This window comes from Schistocerca cancellata, chromosome 11, assembly GCF_023864275.1.
Source record: "Schistocerca cancellata isolate TAMUIC-IGC-003103 chromosome 11, iqSchCanc2.1, whole genome shotgun sequence".
Classification (NCBI taxonomy): domain Eukaryota; kingdom Metazoa; phylum Arthropoda; class Insecta; order Orthoptera; family Acrididae; genus Schistocerca; species Schistocerca cancellata.
The window spans coordinates 96,727,664-96,747,897 of NC_064636.1; the positions used below are offsets into that span (position 1 = coordinate 96,727,664).

The following is a 20,234-nucleotide window of genomic DNA, read 5'->3' on the forward strand; positions in this document are numbered from 1 at the left end:
GATTTCGGTATCTCGTTAGTTGCCCCCGCCCGGAGATCCGAATGGGGGCCTATTTTACCTCCGGAGAATTTAACCGGAGAGCTTTCCATCGTAAGCTGCTGATACTTGGGCTACCCGCCCGGGTCTTTAGTGGAGTGGTTTCCCGTTGCCTTCTCCACTCTATGCCGTTGGCCGCCTTGTGGCTCCTCCGCCTTTAGGAGCAGTTTCCCACCCCAAGGGCAAGAGAGTACCCTTCCTTCTAGTCGCTGATCCGCCCTCCTAGAAGGCCGTTGGCACTTTGCAGAAGGCAGCCTCCTTACCCCAGGAGATATTCGGCTCAGTAGAAGTGTGGGTTGGAAGTGGGAGACCCCTCGCCCTCGAAACGTAACAGCGTCAGGGCCGGAAAAGAACAAGAGTTGGCCAAATGGGAAAGATAAAAGTGAGGAGCCTGGCATAAGTAAGTGGAGGCAATGCCAGGACTCAGCTCGGGACACCGCGGTCCCCAGCCACGTACTCACTAGGTGTGAGTCCCTGGGGATTATCTCCGTAAAGTTATGAAAAAATCAAGAAAAGCCTATTTCTCGGCACTTTTTGACCGTATTCCACACGCGCGTTTCACTACGGAGAAGAAAGCAGCCTCAGCCACTTTCATACTGCGCGTTGACCGTGCTGCAGAGGCTGTGACTGTACACGATGTTTGAAATAAACACTGTGTAGCGAAAGCGTGATTCAGAAAAACGTTGCCGGCTGCTAATACATTTGAATATATTAACGTTTAGATAAATAGGACCTATTTCCAGGAGCGTAACAACACTAGTGTACGTTTTCTGACCAATCGTCGCGTTTGTGTTTGCTTACATCAGGTTCATTCTTATGATGAACGGATTGTAATACAGCGGACAAGAGCCGTGAGGCTCGTTTGAGCAACTGCCCGGGACCGCCAGAAAACAGGCTGTACTGCGAATGCGCGGCTACGACGACGTAGGCAGCCCGTGCTTGGTGCTTGCTCTGCTCATACGCCTTTCGTCACATTTCTGTGCGGAGTTTCGGGCCTGGTCAGGCATCCTATGGCCATGTGGAGCCCTGCTGCATGTTGTTGAGAGGACCTAGGGAGTTGTACCTAGAGCAATTTTTTTGTCAATTCCACCCAGATAAGGCACGCAAATAAGGAAGCAGTTCTTGATGTAATATTCACTTCAAAACCGTACTGTACAGCTCAAAGTACCCTAATATTTTGCTATGTGGTGACTCTAACGTAGATTTTTTTAAAAATTTGTACTCTGCAATACTGTTATGCCGCATTTCCAATCAGGTTTACATCTACACAGCACTGCAAAAACCTAGTGACAAGGAATACAAATTTCTTGCAAAAATTAAAGAAACAGTTCCTTGTGTAGCTTACACCAGAATTAAGGACAATAAATTATTTCATTACTATTTCAAAACGTGTAAAAATCACAAGGTTGTCTGTGAGGCAAAAAAACTGTACAACTGACAGTTTGTATTCTACTCTAGGAATAAAAATCTAAAGCCATGTGGGGAGTTAACACGATAAAACACGGTATGCTGCCAGTGTACAATTTAGCGCAGAATGGAATTCCACAAATTTAAGATGTATACAACACAAATTAAGAAATAACGTAAAGGCTAGAGGAAGAACTAGATAAGTGTCTTGTGATCGAAAAACATTGTTTCACGGAAAGCAGATTTGTAAATTTCTACTAAAACTGTGAATACATTTAAAACGAAATATTGAATTCAAAACTGCTGACGAAATCTGCCTGCTTCGTCAGCTTCAAGTGAATATTCACGTGTGTTCGTACTTACACATCATTAAGAGATGTCACAGTGTCATAAAAGAAACAGGACATCAGAGACTATACCAACAAAACAGATGGACATCCACACACGCTGATGCCGCCAGTAGCATCCACACAACGTGCTGCTCGCCACCTCCACATGCAGCCCAGTGCAGTGGCGTCATCCCATCCGAGTCCCTGACGTCGACACCTGCCCCGGCATCAATCAGGCACTTGACAGTTTCTTCGTGGCCATTCACCACTGCTTCATGCAGGGCAGCGTCGCCACTGGCGTCTGTCACGTTGACTGGCGACCCCGCATCCAGGAGTGCCCGCACTTGGCCGGTCTGACCCTGTGGCGCAGCAATGATCAGCCTCCCAGCCAGCGTCTGCTTCTGCTCCTCAGTCAGGATCCTGTAAATCACATTATGATTTACATCAGTTTTAGTATAGCAGCAGTCACATGAACATGACTTTCACAACGTACCTAAAACACACACACACACACACACACACACACACACACACTCTCTCTCTCTCTCTCTCTCTCTCTCTCTCACACTCACACAGAGAGAGGGGTGGTCGTAGATCCAAAATGTTACTCTGTGAAAACCTTGTTTGAAATCAGTCATATAGGTACTCAAGTAATTTAAAGCCCATTGGATAAGTTGGTTAAAATTTTAGCATTTAGCTTATTGTCACCAAAGAAAAAAAGTCATTCTTGTAGATGAAGAATTATGTGAGTGCATGATAGCTATTCCCCTCCATATCCGCATCTAGTGACACCTGTGAGCTGAGGATGACATGGCAGCTAGTCGGTACTGTTGGGCTTTTATGGCCTGGTCGGGATGAGTTTAGTTTTAGTTTTACAATAGATACTGGGTGTCACTGGCGCTTATCTAAAGGAGTCTGCGAAACGGTATGCCTAGAGAATGTGCATGAGATGGCTTTGAGAAGTCTTGAGTCACTGGCTTGATGGAGGTGGGAGCAGCATACTGGCAGGTCACACAGTGATCACAGTCTGAAGTGCAATGGATGAATGACGACGATGGGGTTGCAGGACAACAGTGTGGCAAGAAGGATAGGCACATGTCCATCCAGAAGAACTGCACTACAAACAGAGTTTAAAATGGAACGACTAGCTTTTTCATATAGGCAACAGCTGAAACCTGAGCAGAGGCGAAACTTCCTGGCAGATTATAACTGCCTACTGGACCGAGACTTGAGTTCGGTATCTTTCTGTATTGGGGGAAGTAAAGCTGTGAGGATGGCTCGGGAGTCATGCTTGTGTATCTCAGTCAGCAGAGCACTTACCTATGAAAAGCAAAGAACCTTAGTTCCAGTCGCAGTTTTAATCTGTCAGGAAGTTTCATATCAACACGCACTCCAGTGCAGAGTGAAAATTTCATTCTGGAAACATCCTCAATGTCGTGTTTAAGGCAATTCTCCGCCATGTTCTTCCTTCCAGGAGTGTTCTAGGAAGTTTGGAAGATACTTCACAAGGTGCTGGCAAAGGAAAAGTTGTGGGACAGGTCGTGATTTGTGCTTGGGTAGTTCAGTCAGTAGAGCACTTGCCCGCAGCAGGAAAAAGTCCTGAGTTCGAGTCTCGGTTCAGCAAACAGTTTTAATCTGCCAGCGAGTTTCATATCTGTACGCACTCTACTGCTGAGTGAAAATTTAATTCTGAGCTGATTTGATGGGCAGTGTGCCAGCATCAGATTACTGGAAGCTGGGTTGAGATCTCAAGTTGACGTGGGTCATCTCCTGTTGTCTCCATACCACAGACAACAAAGACTTGTATGGTGTACATCCATAGTCAACTGGAACGCTGACTGGAATTCTCTGCTCTTCAACGGCGAGCCCTGCTTCTGTATGTAGCACTCAGATTGTCATCCACATGCCTGTAGATGACGTGGTGACAGGTCGCAGGAAGCAGCAGTTCTGCAGACACATACTCCAATTCCTGGAACCATGTTGTGGGGAGGTACTGGATATGATAATTGGCCTGGCTTCGTAATTGTTGAAGAAACGCTGAATAGCTGCCAATATGTGAGACATATGGTAAATCCTCTTGTCACTCCCATGACTATGGTACCAAATTCAATATTCCAGCAGTATAATGCAAGATGCCCCACCACAGTTCACATTACAAGCGCCTTAAGAAATGTATGGATCCTTGGCCAACTAGTACAGTCTACTTATTTCTCTCTGGGCTGCAATGGGAAGGTGTATACATCCAAACCATCACCACCCCCAATACCCCCCAAAAAATCACCAAATACAGCAACCATCATCATCTGAAACAGCATGTCATTCTGATGTGACAAGAAAATCTTAAAGATGAAATTTAGAGGCTGTCACAGTTTTTAGTGATGTTTATTATGGACATTAATTTCAAATAGAAGAAAATTTAACAATTCAATTTCATACATAACAGATAGCTGAACACTTTCTGTATACATATGAGTGCTTTCTTTGTTGACTGCAGTGAGAACTTTAATCGAGACTACATAAATGTGGGGAAGAAAGGAATTAATTTTGCCTTATGTTCCTTGTATGAAGAGCATATTACTCACAGAAAAGCTATACTACATATGTAACATTCCTTAGATGACAAACATAGAGTGAGAGAGTGCAGTGTAACTGAAGGTCCGCATCTGTGGTTTGGTTTTGGGGGTGGGGAGAGGGTGTTCACAGCTTGTTATTGGCTGTCGCACTCCCTCCACCCGAACACAATTTGTCATCCTCACTTTTAACACTGTAACAGATGTCTATGATTTCAGTGATAATTTGTTTAGATCTGCGCATAGCACATCACTATGTAAGTTCTAAGGTACAGCACTTTTGAAAATTATATAGTAGATAAGGATTATCCCAGTAAACTGAAATATTATGTTCCTTTTAAGAACTACAATAGCTACAATTTTTTGACAAAGTCATAATTTACAAGCACTTAACCATTATCAGTATTTCACTTAACACTACGATTGTGAACACAGTTCTGCAGAGTGTAGCTATGGAAATGTGTAAATGGTGGAAAGTGCTGTTTATTTCAGCAGTTTCTGCCTACAGAATAAAATGTTCTCGGGTTTCGAGTTGCTTCAAGGGACTGAAGTGGCGTGAGCTTTCGACCAAGTGCTTCTCAGTCACTGTCAAGTGGAGTGACTGCTGGTGGGCTCCTCGTACACCATTACACAACCCAGCTGCCGGCTGCGACGTCACTCATGGTTACATTATCGCTATTCATGAACATACTTTGATTTCATGTCCGGTATGCCGAATTTAAGCTGGTTCAAATGGCTCTGAGCACTATGTGACTCAATATCTTAGGTCATAAGTCCCCTAGAACTTAGAACGACTTAAACCTAACTAACCTAAGGACAGCACACAACACCCAGCCATCACGAGGCAGAGAAAATACCTGACCCCGCCGGGAATCGAACCCGGGAACCCGGGCGTGGGAAGCGAGAACGCTACCGCACGACCACGAGATGCGGGCCGAATTTAAGCTTGCAATTGCTGGATATCGAGCTGTAGGTCATAGTCACTGGTTTTCATTTCGATGGATTATATATATATATATATATATATATATATATATATATATATATATATATAAAGTCCCACATTGATTTCTCCGTTTATTTCACGCAGTGTTGCTCGTCTATTACCACTGACAACTCCACACAAGTACTGCTGCTCTTGGTCGTTAAGTGAAAGCCGTTGGCCATTGGTTTCTTGGTGTCAGAAAACTCTTTTGTTCTTTTGACGTTTTGTTGTCACGTCTGTGTGGTTTTCTCTTCATCCAGAGTTGTGGAGGATTATCTGGTACGTCAAATAATGTAAATATTGCATTTCCCACAGGTTTCCCATGTTCCACATTGACTGATTTGTCTGGAAGTTGAGACGTAGCGCTTCCCATCGCACCTGTGTGAAGTAACAGACTGTAGCGATCAGACAGCTTCAGGCAACGAGTCGTGGTGCGCTGACTGCTTGCAGGTAGCTACGGCTGCCATCGGAAGGTGTCAGATTCTCACGTACTACGAAACTATCAAGAAGTCAGAACAGATTTTGGAAACAAAACTGAAGGTATTGTGATTATTATGATGGTCTTTAGTTATCGCTAGATTGTCTGTTAATGCGAATGATGGAGTGAATGAAACGTAAGATAGTAAATGTATATTGTTATGTCCATTAACTGAGAACACGTTGGTGTGACAGTTGTGATGGTACAGAGGAAGTGAATTATACTCTCAGGGGAATATTGTAATGAGAACTAATCAGCTTATGGGACTCGAAAAACTATAAACATTTTACGATAATTCTGTTGTTTGAAGCGGGGTTATTTGGATGCTTGTGGAGTTTCTAAATTTGTTCATTTAGTAAATTGTTCATATAAACTGTTAGGTTGTGACTAGTCATATATGAAATACGCGGAATTTCGCAGCTCAATACTAGTAGCGCATTGGCTACGGTGCGCACCATCCATTCAGAGGGTAGTACGGTCACGCGTATTTGGTGAGCTACATAACGGCTCTGTGAAGTTGGGAGCTTAGCTGTCATTATTTTCGGATGCGAATATAAGGACCTCTGAGTAGATGTGGTAATTTTGCACAATAATGAATAAAACTTGAACGTGGAGTGCCGCAAAGTGCATGCGAACTTGTGGCAAAAACGAAAACGGAAATATCGATTTTAGTACGCAAACAGTGACTTTTGTATAAACAAGATGGGCGTGGCATGTCATACCAGCAGTGACCGCAAACTGAACATTTGTATTGGCTAAATTGTGTAATATTTGAGAGAGCGTTCTGTTACAGATAATCCGTTTGGTAATCCTGTTGGTAACTAGTTCGGTTAGCTACCACAAGCCGGCTATTAAGAGCGACTGCGTGCGAGCGTCGATGTAAGAACTTGAGATTAGCACGGGATAGGCAGTGTTTTTGTATCAGACATGTGCCAGTATATCGACGTTTCCGCTCCTAAATTGAGTTTCAATCAGTCGCTCAGTTAAACTGAAACACAATCGCTGCGGCCGTCGTGTTGGTGTAACGCCACTGGCTGTGCTGCAGCCCCTCCAGCGGAGGAACATCCTTCTGTTCTGACAGGGGAGGCGTGTGGGGCTGACTGCAGAGGGGGAAGTCACCGCGAGCTGAGTCAACGTTATTTATGTAGAATGAGCACACAGTAACAGCGACCTTGCAAAGTGCACCGAACGGAAGCCCACGTTATTGGGTAATTACTATAAGAGGTCGTTCTTGTAATATTAGTAATTTTCGCCTCACAAACATTAATATACGCTCAATAGTAAACGCCTGATGGCCTAAAGTTATCGAACAATTGTAAAGTAAAAGAAATGAACCATCGCATAGCAGTGACAGAATCTATTATTCTTTATCTTTGCCGTTCTTGCGCGGTGCCAGTAAATCTCTATGTACATGTATCGATTAATGGTGTAAAAAAAAAAAAGAATTCTGTTGTTTCAAGACAAATGAGGCTTTTGGCGCCTCACCTTTTACTGTTTGTATTCCATGAGAGGCGGACGCGGACTTGCTGCGTTCCGCAACTGTATTTTATATTCTAAGTGAAAGTATTGAGTGAATATGCTAATTGTTATTTTTTCCAATCAGAAAACATGTAGTTTCTTGTAACTGATATCGAACAGACAGAGTCAAGAGGACATTTTGACTGTTATGTATAAAGTATCTAACCACAATGGTCATCTATTGTAATTTAATATAAAAAGGTACGTAGCATTAAAAAACGTGTGTTAAAGATAAGTGTGCTTATTTTCGTAAATTAACCTTGATGATTCCATCTCCTTATTTACCTGTATGATAATTATTTTTGTGTTACTTCATCACCAGAAATACGATCACGCTGATGGGCCGAATGCAGCATGAGGCAGAAGGAACATTATCGTTTTCCTATTATTTCTGAACCAACTCCTTTTTTTTTTTTAATTGTGTAGTGTTGCATTTCTTTTAAAGTCTATAAATCTTCTGGTCCCTTAGTGTTGATCCGGGTATGACTACATCGCGACTATAAAAATGCATAGAAATGATAATGTTTCTTCCGAACGATCTCAAATATATATATATCAATATGCTGCTCTTATTCAGGTATTTAATGCTCAACGTATGTTATTATAATAGTGTAATCAATCCCTGATTCTGTTGCCAAGTGGCCCACCAAAATATTCACTTTTTCGACATTTAAAAAAAAAAGTAACAGTTCTTTTTATTTTCGTTCCCCAAGAGCAACGCTACATTTGGCGCCCGAACAGGGACTTGATCAAAAATCATTTCATGTATGTGTTTAAAAAATTTTCAGTGCTTGTTCTAATAATTGTTTCATTTTTTTCATGTGGATGCAATTCAACCGAGAAAGAGAAGTGGGAAAACCTTTTAATTAATTCAGAATAAAGATTGATGAAATTACCAAAAAACGCGAGTATTCATCTGTATCACCATCAAGACAGCCATAGTAAGTGAAATTTTTATACGCAGTAGCCAAGCTTTCGTAGTGACGTAGCATCTTTCGAGTTGATCAGAACGTAAACCTGTCTTTCCTTGCCTTGAAACAGCTTTACTTCAATTTGTCCATAGTCCATTCTTATGTAGTTAAATTCAGTGAAAGTGTACCATTGTTGTCAGTGCATAAAAAAATTACGATATGGCGGATAACAACGCTCAAAACTGGTAAAACGTGTGATATTTCATTTGTTTGTAAATAGTAGGAACCATCTTGTCTTCTTGGCGTAAATGAACGTCAGTTGTTACCTAGAGTTTAAATTTCATCTTAGGTCCCAGTAAGCCATAGCACTACGTCACAGACAAACGACTGACGGCAGTGACAAACAATATCTGTAGCATTTTGACGTTTGACAAATAATTCATGAACATGGCTGACGGTAAACAGCGGACACAAACAAAACCAGACGACAGCGGTGATGCGAATGGACCTCACTATCCATTACGATCACGCGCGATAGGTACACGAGCGGAGACAGAAACAGCCTCGACCGAAGTTTTAGAAGCTGGTCCTAGTGTGCAAACTATTCCCGCTTTTGAAAAAAATGACTTGGCTGCAATGATCGAAGCAATAATGGAACGCAAGTTCGAAAGCCAAAAACAGGAAAGATTAGATGAAAAGGCTTGCGAAGAAAAAGAGAAGGTCGAAAGACGGCATAATAAAAATCAGGTCCTTACAAATCTGTGTAACTCAGTAAAAGCAGACATAAATTCAGTAAAAACAGAAATAGATTCGGTAAAAACAGAAATAAATTCGGTAAAAACAGAAATAAATTCGGTAAAAACAGACATAAATTCAGTAAAAACAGACATAAATTCAGTAAAAACAGATCTGCAAACGGAGATAAATGACCTAAATACACGGTTAAATTCGGTAAAGGCCGAACTAAAGGCAGACATAACATCTGATTTAAAAACTCTGTTGGGTAATGTCCAAAGCCAAATCAGTAGTCAGATCACGACTATGAGGCTAGAAATTGACACACAAGTAGAGTCAAAAATAGAGGATATTTCAAAACGATTAGATGAAAAAATCGAAGCAGCCAAGGGAGAGATAAATTCAAAAGTGATGGAATATCAAAAACAAGCTGCGACCTTAAAAGAAGATTATACTGCAATCTCTGATGAGGTCAAAGGAGTTAAAACCGCAGTAGACACGATCGAGAATGTTGTTGATGATCTTTCTAAACAGATTGAGACTCTTCATGTAGAGGATCAAATAAAGAATACTGTTAAGGCACATGCTGAAGCATTGTCCGACCACTACCAAGAGTGGATTAAAAACAAAGACGGATTCATAGAAAACAAGGTCAAGAACGAACTCAGGGAAACTGTCAAAAACGTGACCTTTGAAATATTGGCGGCCCCTGGAAAAACAGGAGACACGGTGATGTCAGAATTAGGCCAGATAAGACGAACGTTAGCTCAAGATTTACCTGAATGGCGTCAACAGATAGTTGATGAAGTTCGTACACTAAAATGTCAAGTTGAAAATTCCCCACCTCCCGTGTCAGGAGACTGGAATAATTCACCACGAAGTAATGAACAACAGCAGGTACATTACCGTTCACCATTTGATAACGCTCAAACTCATAGTTCTGTAGAAGCACAAGTTAACCAGAGTACCAGCCCACCCACTTTCGTCAGTTTGATGCAGGAGGAAAGCGTGATCAAACATCGTATTTTTCCGACCTTTCACCCAAACAAAAGAGAAATTCATCCTATAGTGTTACTCCGAAATTTTTCAGGAATTTTCCCGAATAGCTGGAGTGACCGCCAGCGAATTCAATTCGTTAGTGGATTTATCGTAGGCGATGCTGCCTTATGGGGAACCGAAATGGTCGACTCTTGTAAGAGTTACAAAGAGTTTGAACAGATGTTTTTAGCTAAATTCTGGAGTTCTGGTGTGCAGCAGCGCCTGAGAAAAGAGGTTTACAACGCCGAAGTGTTTAACAGTAAGCGCGGTAGTTTGAGAAGGTATTTTGAAAAATATTTAGCGAAAATCAAGTTCTGGGATTCGCCGATCACCGCCAAAGACGTTATTATGATTCTAAAAACTAAGCTACCTATTGCGATCAGAGAAAAGTTAGTAAACGTGTCTGAGGACGATACGGACACTTTCCTATCTGTGTTAGACTCGTTAGATCTGATTTACGAGGACGCTAGAGTTGATGTTGGCAACGCTCACTTCAGTGCAGGCGGCCAGCACAATACAGAATATGCAGACAACAATGGTGGCCGAGCGAAAGCGCGTCACAGCGACAGCCAGTACCAACCCCACAACGGTTTCAAAAATAAACACACTACGTACTCCAACAGCAAATACAAAAATAAGTACAATAACGGCCAGAGATACAATCCAATATATAATTCGTCACCACCTCAGTACGAAAATGCACATTATAACACACAGCCCCAGCAATATGGAAACACGCAACCGATCAACGGTAATTATCAAAACGATCAGTCTTACGATGCAAATCGTCAGTGGAAAAGAAATAAATGGCATAATCAAGGTGGAGACCAACGTACACCTTTCAGTAACGGTTACAATCAACACAAGCCACAGCAAAATACCTTTCAGCCACAAAATATACACTTCACGCAACAAGCGAACGGACCTTCGGGAAGTCTGAAGCCTAAACGCCCGCATAATACGCAAATTTATTATGCGCAAGCGAATACGCCAGGACAACAAGATCCATTTCCAACCGAGTTCGTACCACAAAACCAACACCAGTTCCAGACGGAAGTAACTTTAAGAAATATAAATCAGCAGGAAAGTAAGCGTCGAGCGGAAAATTAAAAGCAGCACCTTTTAGCCTCCTAGAGGATGCTGCAGGTTTGAATGGGGGCACCCTGTCCCTTAGTCCACACGAAATTAAAGCAATTAGGTATGACAAAGAGACAAACTTACGGGATGATCTAGTAGCAGACACTGAGACGAAAGACAATGATGACGTATGGGACGAACAAGTTCAAGCTTCCATAAGAGTATCAATTGCCAACATACCAGTAACAGCCATTGTAGATACAGGAGCTAATATAAATGTCTTATCTTTATGTTTATTTAAGCAAATATCCTCTGTATGCAAAGTTTTATCATTTCCAATTCAAGGTTGCACCGTATCGGGAGCAATTGGTCCACTAACACAACGTGTAAATCTTCAGACTCAGCTTCAAATCCAGATAGAGTCTATTTCAGTAACGTGCATTTTTCTTATTGTTAAAAACCTATCAGTGCCATGTATCCTGGGTATGGAATTCTTGAGGCATACGAAGGCTAAAATTGACATCGAGTGTGGAATCTGTACTCTAGTAGCGAGTCAGCAACAAGTAACTGTAAATTTGTTAAGAAGTAAGGTGAAGACAAACTTTGGGGTGCTTCGAATAGCTGTACGGCCATGGACTAAAAGACAACAGTACAGTCAGACAGAAGACGTGACAGATCCTGAAAGTGTTAATGACGATGAGTATAAAGACCTAATTCCCGGTCAGAATGAATTATACGGTAAAGCTAGTGAGTCCACTGAATTATCCAAACAACAGAAGAATGAGCTTTACAATTTGTTAACAGATTACGTTCAAGTATTTTCTAAGAAACCTGGACTAATAAAAGGCTTTGAATATCGAATGGATGTCCTGCCCCATTCAACCTACTGTAGAACAAGCTATTCCATTCCATATGCGAGACGAGAAGCTGTCAAGTGCGAGATCAGGAAAATGTTACGCTGGAATGTGATAGAAGTATCTCATTCACCTTATTCGAGTCCTTTATTGTCTGTACTAAAATCAGATGGTAGCGTAAGGCTAGTCCTAGATGCAAGATTAATCAATAAAATTATAGTACCCATAAGAACGAGACCAGAGGCTCTTGAAGAGCATCTGCAGAAATTTCACGGAGTTAAGTATTTGAGCACCCTTGATTTGAAAAGCAGTTACTGGCAAGTAAAACTTGCGCAGGAGTCTAGGAAGTACACTGCGTTTATATTTGCAGGTAGATCTTACCATTTCAAAGTTGTACCGTTTGGACTAAATGTGAGTTCCGGAATTTTTATTTCTGCCCTTGACTATGTACTGGGTCCTGAACTTTTAGACGAGGTAACAGTCTATGTGGATGACGTTCTTGTAGCATCGAGAAATTGGGAAGATCATGTGGCCCTTCTGCAGAAGATATTTCAACGATTCAGAGAGTATGGTGTTACAGCAAATCTTAAGAAATCCAAGTTTGGAAAAAGTGAAATTAAATTTTTAGGACACATCATCACCCCTGAAGGAATTAAACCCGACCCGGAAAAATTGTCTGCTATAAAAAACTTTCCAACCCCTGTTACAAAAAGGCAACTGAGAGGATTTATCGGTCTTACGTCATTTTTCAGACGTTTTGTTCCCAATCAGGTACTGAACAATCCCGCTCTTCACAACCTTTTAAAAAAGAATTCACATTGGAATTGGACGCCGGAATGCCAAGACGTATTTAAGAAAATTAAAGACAGTCTGGTTAACAGTAACATTCTCCATCATCCTCAGATGGATAAGGAATTTTGTATTACTGCAGACGCTTCCTTTGTGGGTATCGGCGCTTGTCTTTTTCAGATTCAATTAGTAAATGGACACGAGCAAATCCAAGTGATTAGCTTTGCGAGTCGAGTGTTATCAGAGTGTGAGAAGTCTTATTCGGTTACGGAGTTGGAGGCACTTGCCGTAATATGGGCTTTTAGGCGATTTAACTATTATATCTATGGAAGAAAAATTAAAGTCTATTCAGACCATCAAGCCTTATCATTCCTCCTTACATGCAAGTTGCAACACCCTCGTCTTACTCGATGGTGCTTATTCCTGCAGGAATATGACTTTGACATTGTATATATTAAAGGTAAAGATAATGTTATAGCAGACGCACTTTCTCGCTCACCTGAGGGCTTACCAGAAACCAGCGAACTGGTGGAACAAATGTCTAATTATAAAGTTTTGTTAATGAAAGATCCAATTCACAGAAAGTATTTTCTTCAGTTATGTAGGCAGATTCAGATTCTTCAAAATACAGATCCAAAGTGGAAAAAGGTTATACAAATTCTTCACGAAAATCCAGCCCACAAGTTGTCCAAGTTTTATAAAGTTCATAACCAAGTGCTATTTCATAAGACGTCTGAGTCATCTGAGAGGTGGTGTGTTTGCATCCCTCGAAATTTCATTGAACATCTTCTGTGGTACACTCACATTTCATGGGGTCACTACGGACCAGAAAAATGTAAAAGGAAAATCTCGACTTACTGTTATGTTCCGAATCTACACCAGAGAATCCATAAATTATTGAGAAACTGTGTCATCTGTCAAAAGGCAAAATCCTTAAACGTTTCCACTTCAATCCCACTAAATCCAATAATTGCTGAAAGGCCAAACCAGCTTCTTTGTATTGATTTGGCAGGTCCACTACCCACCGGTAGGGGAGGCGCTAAATACTTAGTAGCAATCCTGGATAATTTTTCTAAGCACATAAAACTGTACGCAGTAAAATCTTCTTGTGCAAATCCAATAATTCGTCGCATTGAAAATGACTATTTCCCACGATTCGGGGTTCCAGAATCAATCTTGTCTGATAATGCTTCAAATTTCACATCACGCCCGTGGCGTGCATTTCTTGCTCGCCATGGAATCAAACAAATTTTGATATCCCTGTTTCGACCGCAATCGAATCCGACAGAAAGAATCTTCAAAGAATTTAACAGATTTATAAGGACGTACATTCCGAATAAGCAATCTAAGTGGGTAGACTTCGTAACACCTTTCGAACAGATTGTAAACCACCTTCCTCATCTGTCGACCGGATTCACGCCACATGAGTTAATGTCAAGATCAAAAGAAAGGAATGAATGGATAGACCCCCTTCCAAAGTTACAAGACAACGAATTGGACCTAGACGCAAAAATCAGGCAAGCTCTCATATCATTGACAACGTATGCTAACCTCCGAAAAAAGGCATTTGATAAGAAGGTAAACAGAGTTATAGATTTCAAAGAAGGAGAAAAGGTATTAGTCAGGACTCACTTTAAACCATCCCTGTTGTTAAAGAGGAATCGTAAGTGGCAACACATTTATGAAGGTCCCTTTGTGATAATGAGGAAACCACACATTGGTAGCTATTTGTTATCTGACCCTGCCACGAATAAAATCAAAGGATTGTTCCACCATCATGATTTAAGAAAATTTTATAACGCCAGGAATTAAGTTAATTTAAGCTGTATGAAAATTCTAAGGTATTGGAGATCAGGATTAACCAATGAGTAACAAGAATTGAACTGAACTGAACTGACTACGGACGTTAACCGGTGCTAAAAGGAAACCTTATGTATCAAAACAACGTGTCTGGAAAATAAAATACAGAATAAGTTGTAGACAAGTATTAACGTGAATAATCTTTATGTAAACAGGAGGACATGTCTAGAGGCGATTTTCAATTTTAGTTATAAGTTAGTATGTAAGAAAAATGATGTACTCGAGAGGTATTAAGTAGCCCCGAGGTACTAAAATGAGGAAAGAGGAAGGAGCGAATTATGCACTTCTCTCGGTACATAGTAATTTGAAAATGAGCAGGAAGGAGCGAATAATGCACTTCTCTCGCTAAATAGTAATATGAAAATGATGATTATATGTGCTTAGTATTTGTAAGTGAAATTTAATCGAGGACAAGTTAATGACCTGTTTTTAAAAGGAAATACTTAAACGTCCAGACAAAAGAGGAAAGTTATGTGAAAAGATTCGATTCCATGAGGTTATTCCCTATTTTCAAATGTGACGTAAATAAGACACCACCTGTTAGCGCAAAACAGCCGGTAGATTTAACTTGTAACTTCCAGCACAGTGCTGTGCCAGCGATGAAATAACATCTCTTTGAAGTAAACAGATACCTAGGATTAAGCATGAACAGATTGATAACGCAGTGCAATTGTTCTAAAAAAGGCCTGACGTTAACCTTAAGTAAAAGCGTGATGGAATAAAAAGGAAGTTTATTATATAACGCAAAGTAAGATGAGTCCAGACTATAAACAAGCTGAGTAAAAGAACATATGAGTAACATGATTTATTATGCCAACTTCACGGTACTATTGAGCATTAGCGATACTGGAAATTCACAAGCTAGCAGCAAATAGAATAAGAATCTCGCCCAAGCTTCACAGGTCGCGACAGCAGCAAACAACAACACTCTAGTGAGAGGCTTATATATACAAATGATAATTAATACCCAAGAGCGTAATGCATAAACTTGACTTAGTCTAAGAAATGAGCAAAGAGTAGTAAGCAAGCTGCAGCAAGATACATATTAGATATACATGCTTGAAGTGATAGATTTTATTTTAAGTGCGCACTGCAATATTTATTGTTTTCTCTGTGATTATGTGATTATTGAATCCCTTTCCTAAGTGCAAATCCTTTAAGATCCTTGATCCTATCCACTCCTCAGGATCAACTTGTAAAGATGCACGTGTGCTTAGGAAGTGAGGCACTACATATAAAAATGAGTAGGTTCGCGACGCGCATATTGCTTTTGTAATGCGCAATGTAAATTAAATTTTCGACCTGGTTGAGGAGTAATTTAAATTCTGTCGACGATCTGTGAGTAGGCCCGCTTTGCCCACTTTTCTTTTACGACTGTTTGTATTTCTACACGAAATCCCGAGGCGGAATTGCTATTTTCAAATCTGTCCTCGAACTTTCTTTAAAGACAAGCACATTCGAGAGAAATTTTGACATAAATGAAGCTCCCCTCACAAGTCACTAAATAAGACGAGCAATTTAAAAAAAATGCATTGGGCCTACAAAATGAATAAGCAAGCGTGATAAAGATTACTATGAATGAAATTAATTTGTAAAGGAGATTGGAATGGATTTGGTCAAAGAAAAAGGACTTATAATAGCCTACCTGTGACCGTAGGCATAAATAAAAAAAAAGACTAATTAAGAAACAATTGTTCTGATTCAAAGTGGTCAATTAGATTAATTCTCGATTTAAATGAACTCTTGTAAATATTAGTATGTAAATCAACTTGTAAACACCGTGTGATGTTATGAAGCGAGAATTTCTTTTAATACACCGTTCACGCAGACGCTCACCACAGTGCAAGTGAAGTTTTAAAGTTCGACGATTTTCAGTGGCAGTATTCTACTGCACCATATGTGTAAAAAAAATTCATTGATGTGTGCAGTGTGTAATAATCAGTGTCATTCCACACGTGCAGTTGCAGCGGTAGCTACCACTTACCTGTGAATCCGTAACTGGATAGTGGACAGGAAGTGATATGAGGCAGTTTCGGTGGCAGAAGCTCCCTCCAGCAATCTAAAAAGCACAAAACCACGATCCGCCGAACAAAAGCGACGCACGGCACCTCAAGCGCGAAATCAACGCTCTGCAAGAAAGCTCCGGTCACGTGCGCGCGCACAGACTGAATTTCAAGATTGCTCGCAACAGTGGAGGCGGACAGCCACCACGTGACGAAATAATGTAAACGTTCAACCGCCAACACAGTTGCTGTGCGCTACATTCTGTAGCAAAAACATTCACACCCAGTACTGAAAGCATTTTGTATGTATCATAAACCTTCTGAGAGACTCTAAGATAGAGAAGTTAGCGTAATTAGTATAATGACTGATTGTACACAGAGACAAGTCACAAGGTCACCTCTGAACACTGTTGAAATGTAAACTTTAACGAAAGGTCACGATACGAATGAAAATAAGCACACGAAAATACGTCAAAGGATCCGATCCTTCCTAAATCCCATCCCATATGTATATAAAATTAGTTTTGTAAGCTATTCTAATATAAGATATTTTATCTGTTTCATATGTGAAATAATTCGGAGAGCCACACTCGAGCCCTGGAAGTGAAAGATATGGACTTCCTTGTCGAAGCCATCACCAGTGGCCGCTCTACAATCCAAGTCTATCATAAATAGTGTATGTGGGACGAAAATAAATGTATAATTAAGTGCGACAACGGACAAGGCAGTCAATCGACAAGACGATGACAATAAAATGAATACAGTCAAAACAGAAAGTTGTGTACCAGTTGTGATAGTCAAATTACTTTTGCAACGTTGAAAAATGAAGTGTGACTCTATTTCCTTATAAAGTTTGTAAATATGTGTACTTATAGCCTTAATTTTAAGAATCATCAAGAAAGACTGAATCCATGCAAACACTGATAGACACATAGAACAAATTCACAATGATCCATCGTCAGTAATTACAAATTTAAGCGTTAATTCTTTTATTATGGACTGAATGTGAAATGAAATTTTTAATAACCTGTATGTCACACCCGAAAATTACAAATATTCCAATGGGCATGAGGATGAAAGTAATACCTTCGGTATTCCTTCCCTCCTCATGGGAGGCAGTGTAATATTAGTAATTTTCGCCTCACAAACATTAATATACGCTCAATAGTAAACGCCTGATGGCCTAAAGTTATCGAACAATTGTAAAGTAAAAGAAATGAACCATCGCATAGCAGTGACAGAATCTATTATTCTTTATCTTTGCCGTTCTTGCGCGGTGCCAGTAAATCTCTATGTACATGTATCGATTAATGGTGTAAAAAAAAAAAGAATTCTGTTGTTTCAAGACAAATGAGGCTTTTGGCGCCTCACCTTTTACTGTTTGTATTCCATGAGAGGCGGACGCGGACTTGCTGCGTTCCGCAACTGTATTTTATATTCTAAGTGAAAGTATTGAGTGAATATGCTAATTGTTATTTTTTCCAATCAGAAAACATGTAGTTTCTTGTAACTGATATCGAACAGACAGAGTCAAGAGGACATTTTGACTGTTATGTATAAAGTATCTAACCACAATGGTCATCTATTGTAATTTAATATAAAAAGGTACGTAGCATTAAAAAACGTGTGTTAAAGATAAGTGTGCTTATTTTCGTAAATTAACCTTGATGATTCCATCTCCTTATTTACCTGTATGATAATTATTTTTGTGTTACTTCATCACCAGAAATACGATCACGCTGATGGGCCGAATGCAGCATGAGGCAGAAGGAACATTATCGTTTTCCTATTATTTCTGAACCAACTCCTTTTTTTAATTATGTAGTGTTGCATTTCTTTTAAAGTCTATAAATCTTCTGGTCCCTTAGTGTTGATCCGGGTATGACTACATCGCGACTATAAAAATGCATAGAAATGATAATGTTTCTTCCGAACGATCTCATATATATATATCAATATGCTGCTCTTATTCAGGTATTTAATGCTCAACGTATGTTATTATAATAGTGTAATCAATCCCTGATTCTGTTGCCAAGTGGCCCACCAAAATATTCACTTTTTCGACATTTAAAAAAAAAAGTAACAGTTCTTTTTATTTTCGTTTCCCAAGAGCAACGCTACATTCTGCAAAAGGCCAAGTCCTTTGCTCGTTACTAGTGAGTTTTTGATCGTAAACTAAATCGACACTCTTCAGTAAATACCTGCAATTTTCAACAGAATGAAATGCGCGTCTAGCGTTACTGGCCAGCGGACCTCTTCCGGGAGGCTGGACCGTCTCGTGCAACTTTCTTCAGCTGACGCGTCGCTGATGCACACACAGCCAGTACCGAGAGGAGGAAATCCGCCACCCGGCAGGGGAATCGAACCCGGCGTCCCGTGATCGAGAGTCATTAACCACGCCGTCAGATCACGAGATGGCGACTGCACGTTGCGAGAGAATCGTAAACAAAGTGTCCTGTGAAATGGCGTTTGCTCGAGCATGTTTACGTGAGCCTGTCACCTTGCGTGCGAGTGTGAGAATTTTCAGTCCGAGCAGATCCAGCTTAGCTTTTCAACGTGGCGCACACTGAATTAAAACGATCGAAGTTACCGACCGGTCGAACAGGGTAAGTGTTCGAAAGTAGATTGCTAGGAAAGAACAGATGGGAGTGTCTAGAAGCTAATGAGGCAGTTGGGGAATTGAGGACGAAACATCCTTCGAAAACCATTGGCGAATGAACAGATGTAGTTTCCATCATTTACTGAGACTCTCAGGCACTCTCATTGCTGCGCGGGGTTAGCCGAGCGGTCTCAGGCGCTGCAGTCATGGACTGTGCGGCTGGTCCCGGCGGAGGTTCCAGTTCTCCCTCGGGCATGGGCGTGTGTGTTTGTCCTTAGGATGAGTTAGGTTAGGTAGTGTGTAAGCTTAGGGACTGATGACCTTAGCAGTTAAGTCCCATAAGACTTCACACACATTTGAACATTTTTTGAGCACTTCCATTCAGAGAAAAGATTATCTAATGTGGATACAATTCCTGCTCGTCTAAAGTTGAAAGCTGCCGCGACGTATCTTGCTTCAGGCCATTCATTTACCTCATTCCAATATACTTGCAATACAGACTGTATCAGAAGAGAAAAGCACAACTCCGTGCATAGAAAGGTCGAACCGCTCTATTTTAGGTATCTTGTTTAAAACGAGGAATCTAAATTTGCAACAAACTGCGTCATATGGTCTTGCATTGCACAATTAAAATTTGGAAGGACTGCTGCTGTACATTGCAGTGCTTTCTTCGTGTACCAGATGTGTTACAGAATATAAAATCACACACGTGGGGGACTGTTGTAACATGCAGCACTTAAATTTGCTTAAATAAATATAATTGCATTGCTGTCTTAACAAAGAAAGGCCACATGCCTAGTACATATTATACTAAAATATATGGTACTTTCACGTACCGAAATTATCAAAGAAAATGGTTCAAATGGCTTTGAGCACTATGGGACTTAACATCTGAGGTCATCAGTTCTCTAGAACTTAGAACTACTTAAACCTAACTAACCTAAGGACATCACACACATCCATGCCCGAGGCAGGATTCGAACCTGCGACCGTAGCAGTCGCGCGGTTCCGCACTGGAGCGGCTAGAACCGCTCGCCCACCGCGG

The 20,234-nt window shown here is 40.7% G+C and overlaps 1 protein-coding gene across 1 annotated transcript in view; it reads right to left on the reverse strand.

The window, feature by feature from the left end:
* The window catches only part of LOC126108258 (uncharacterized), a 183,048-nt gene that overhangs the window by 43,587 nt on the left and 119,227 nt on the right, over positions 1-20,234 (reverse strand). Inside the window, exon 5 of the mRNA XM_049913486.1 lies at positions 1,919-2,192. Coding sequence (XP_049769443.1) covers positions 1,919-2,192 — 274 coding nt within the window. The remainder of the gene's footprint in view (positions 1-1,918; positions 2,193-20,234) is intronic.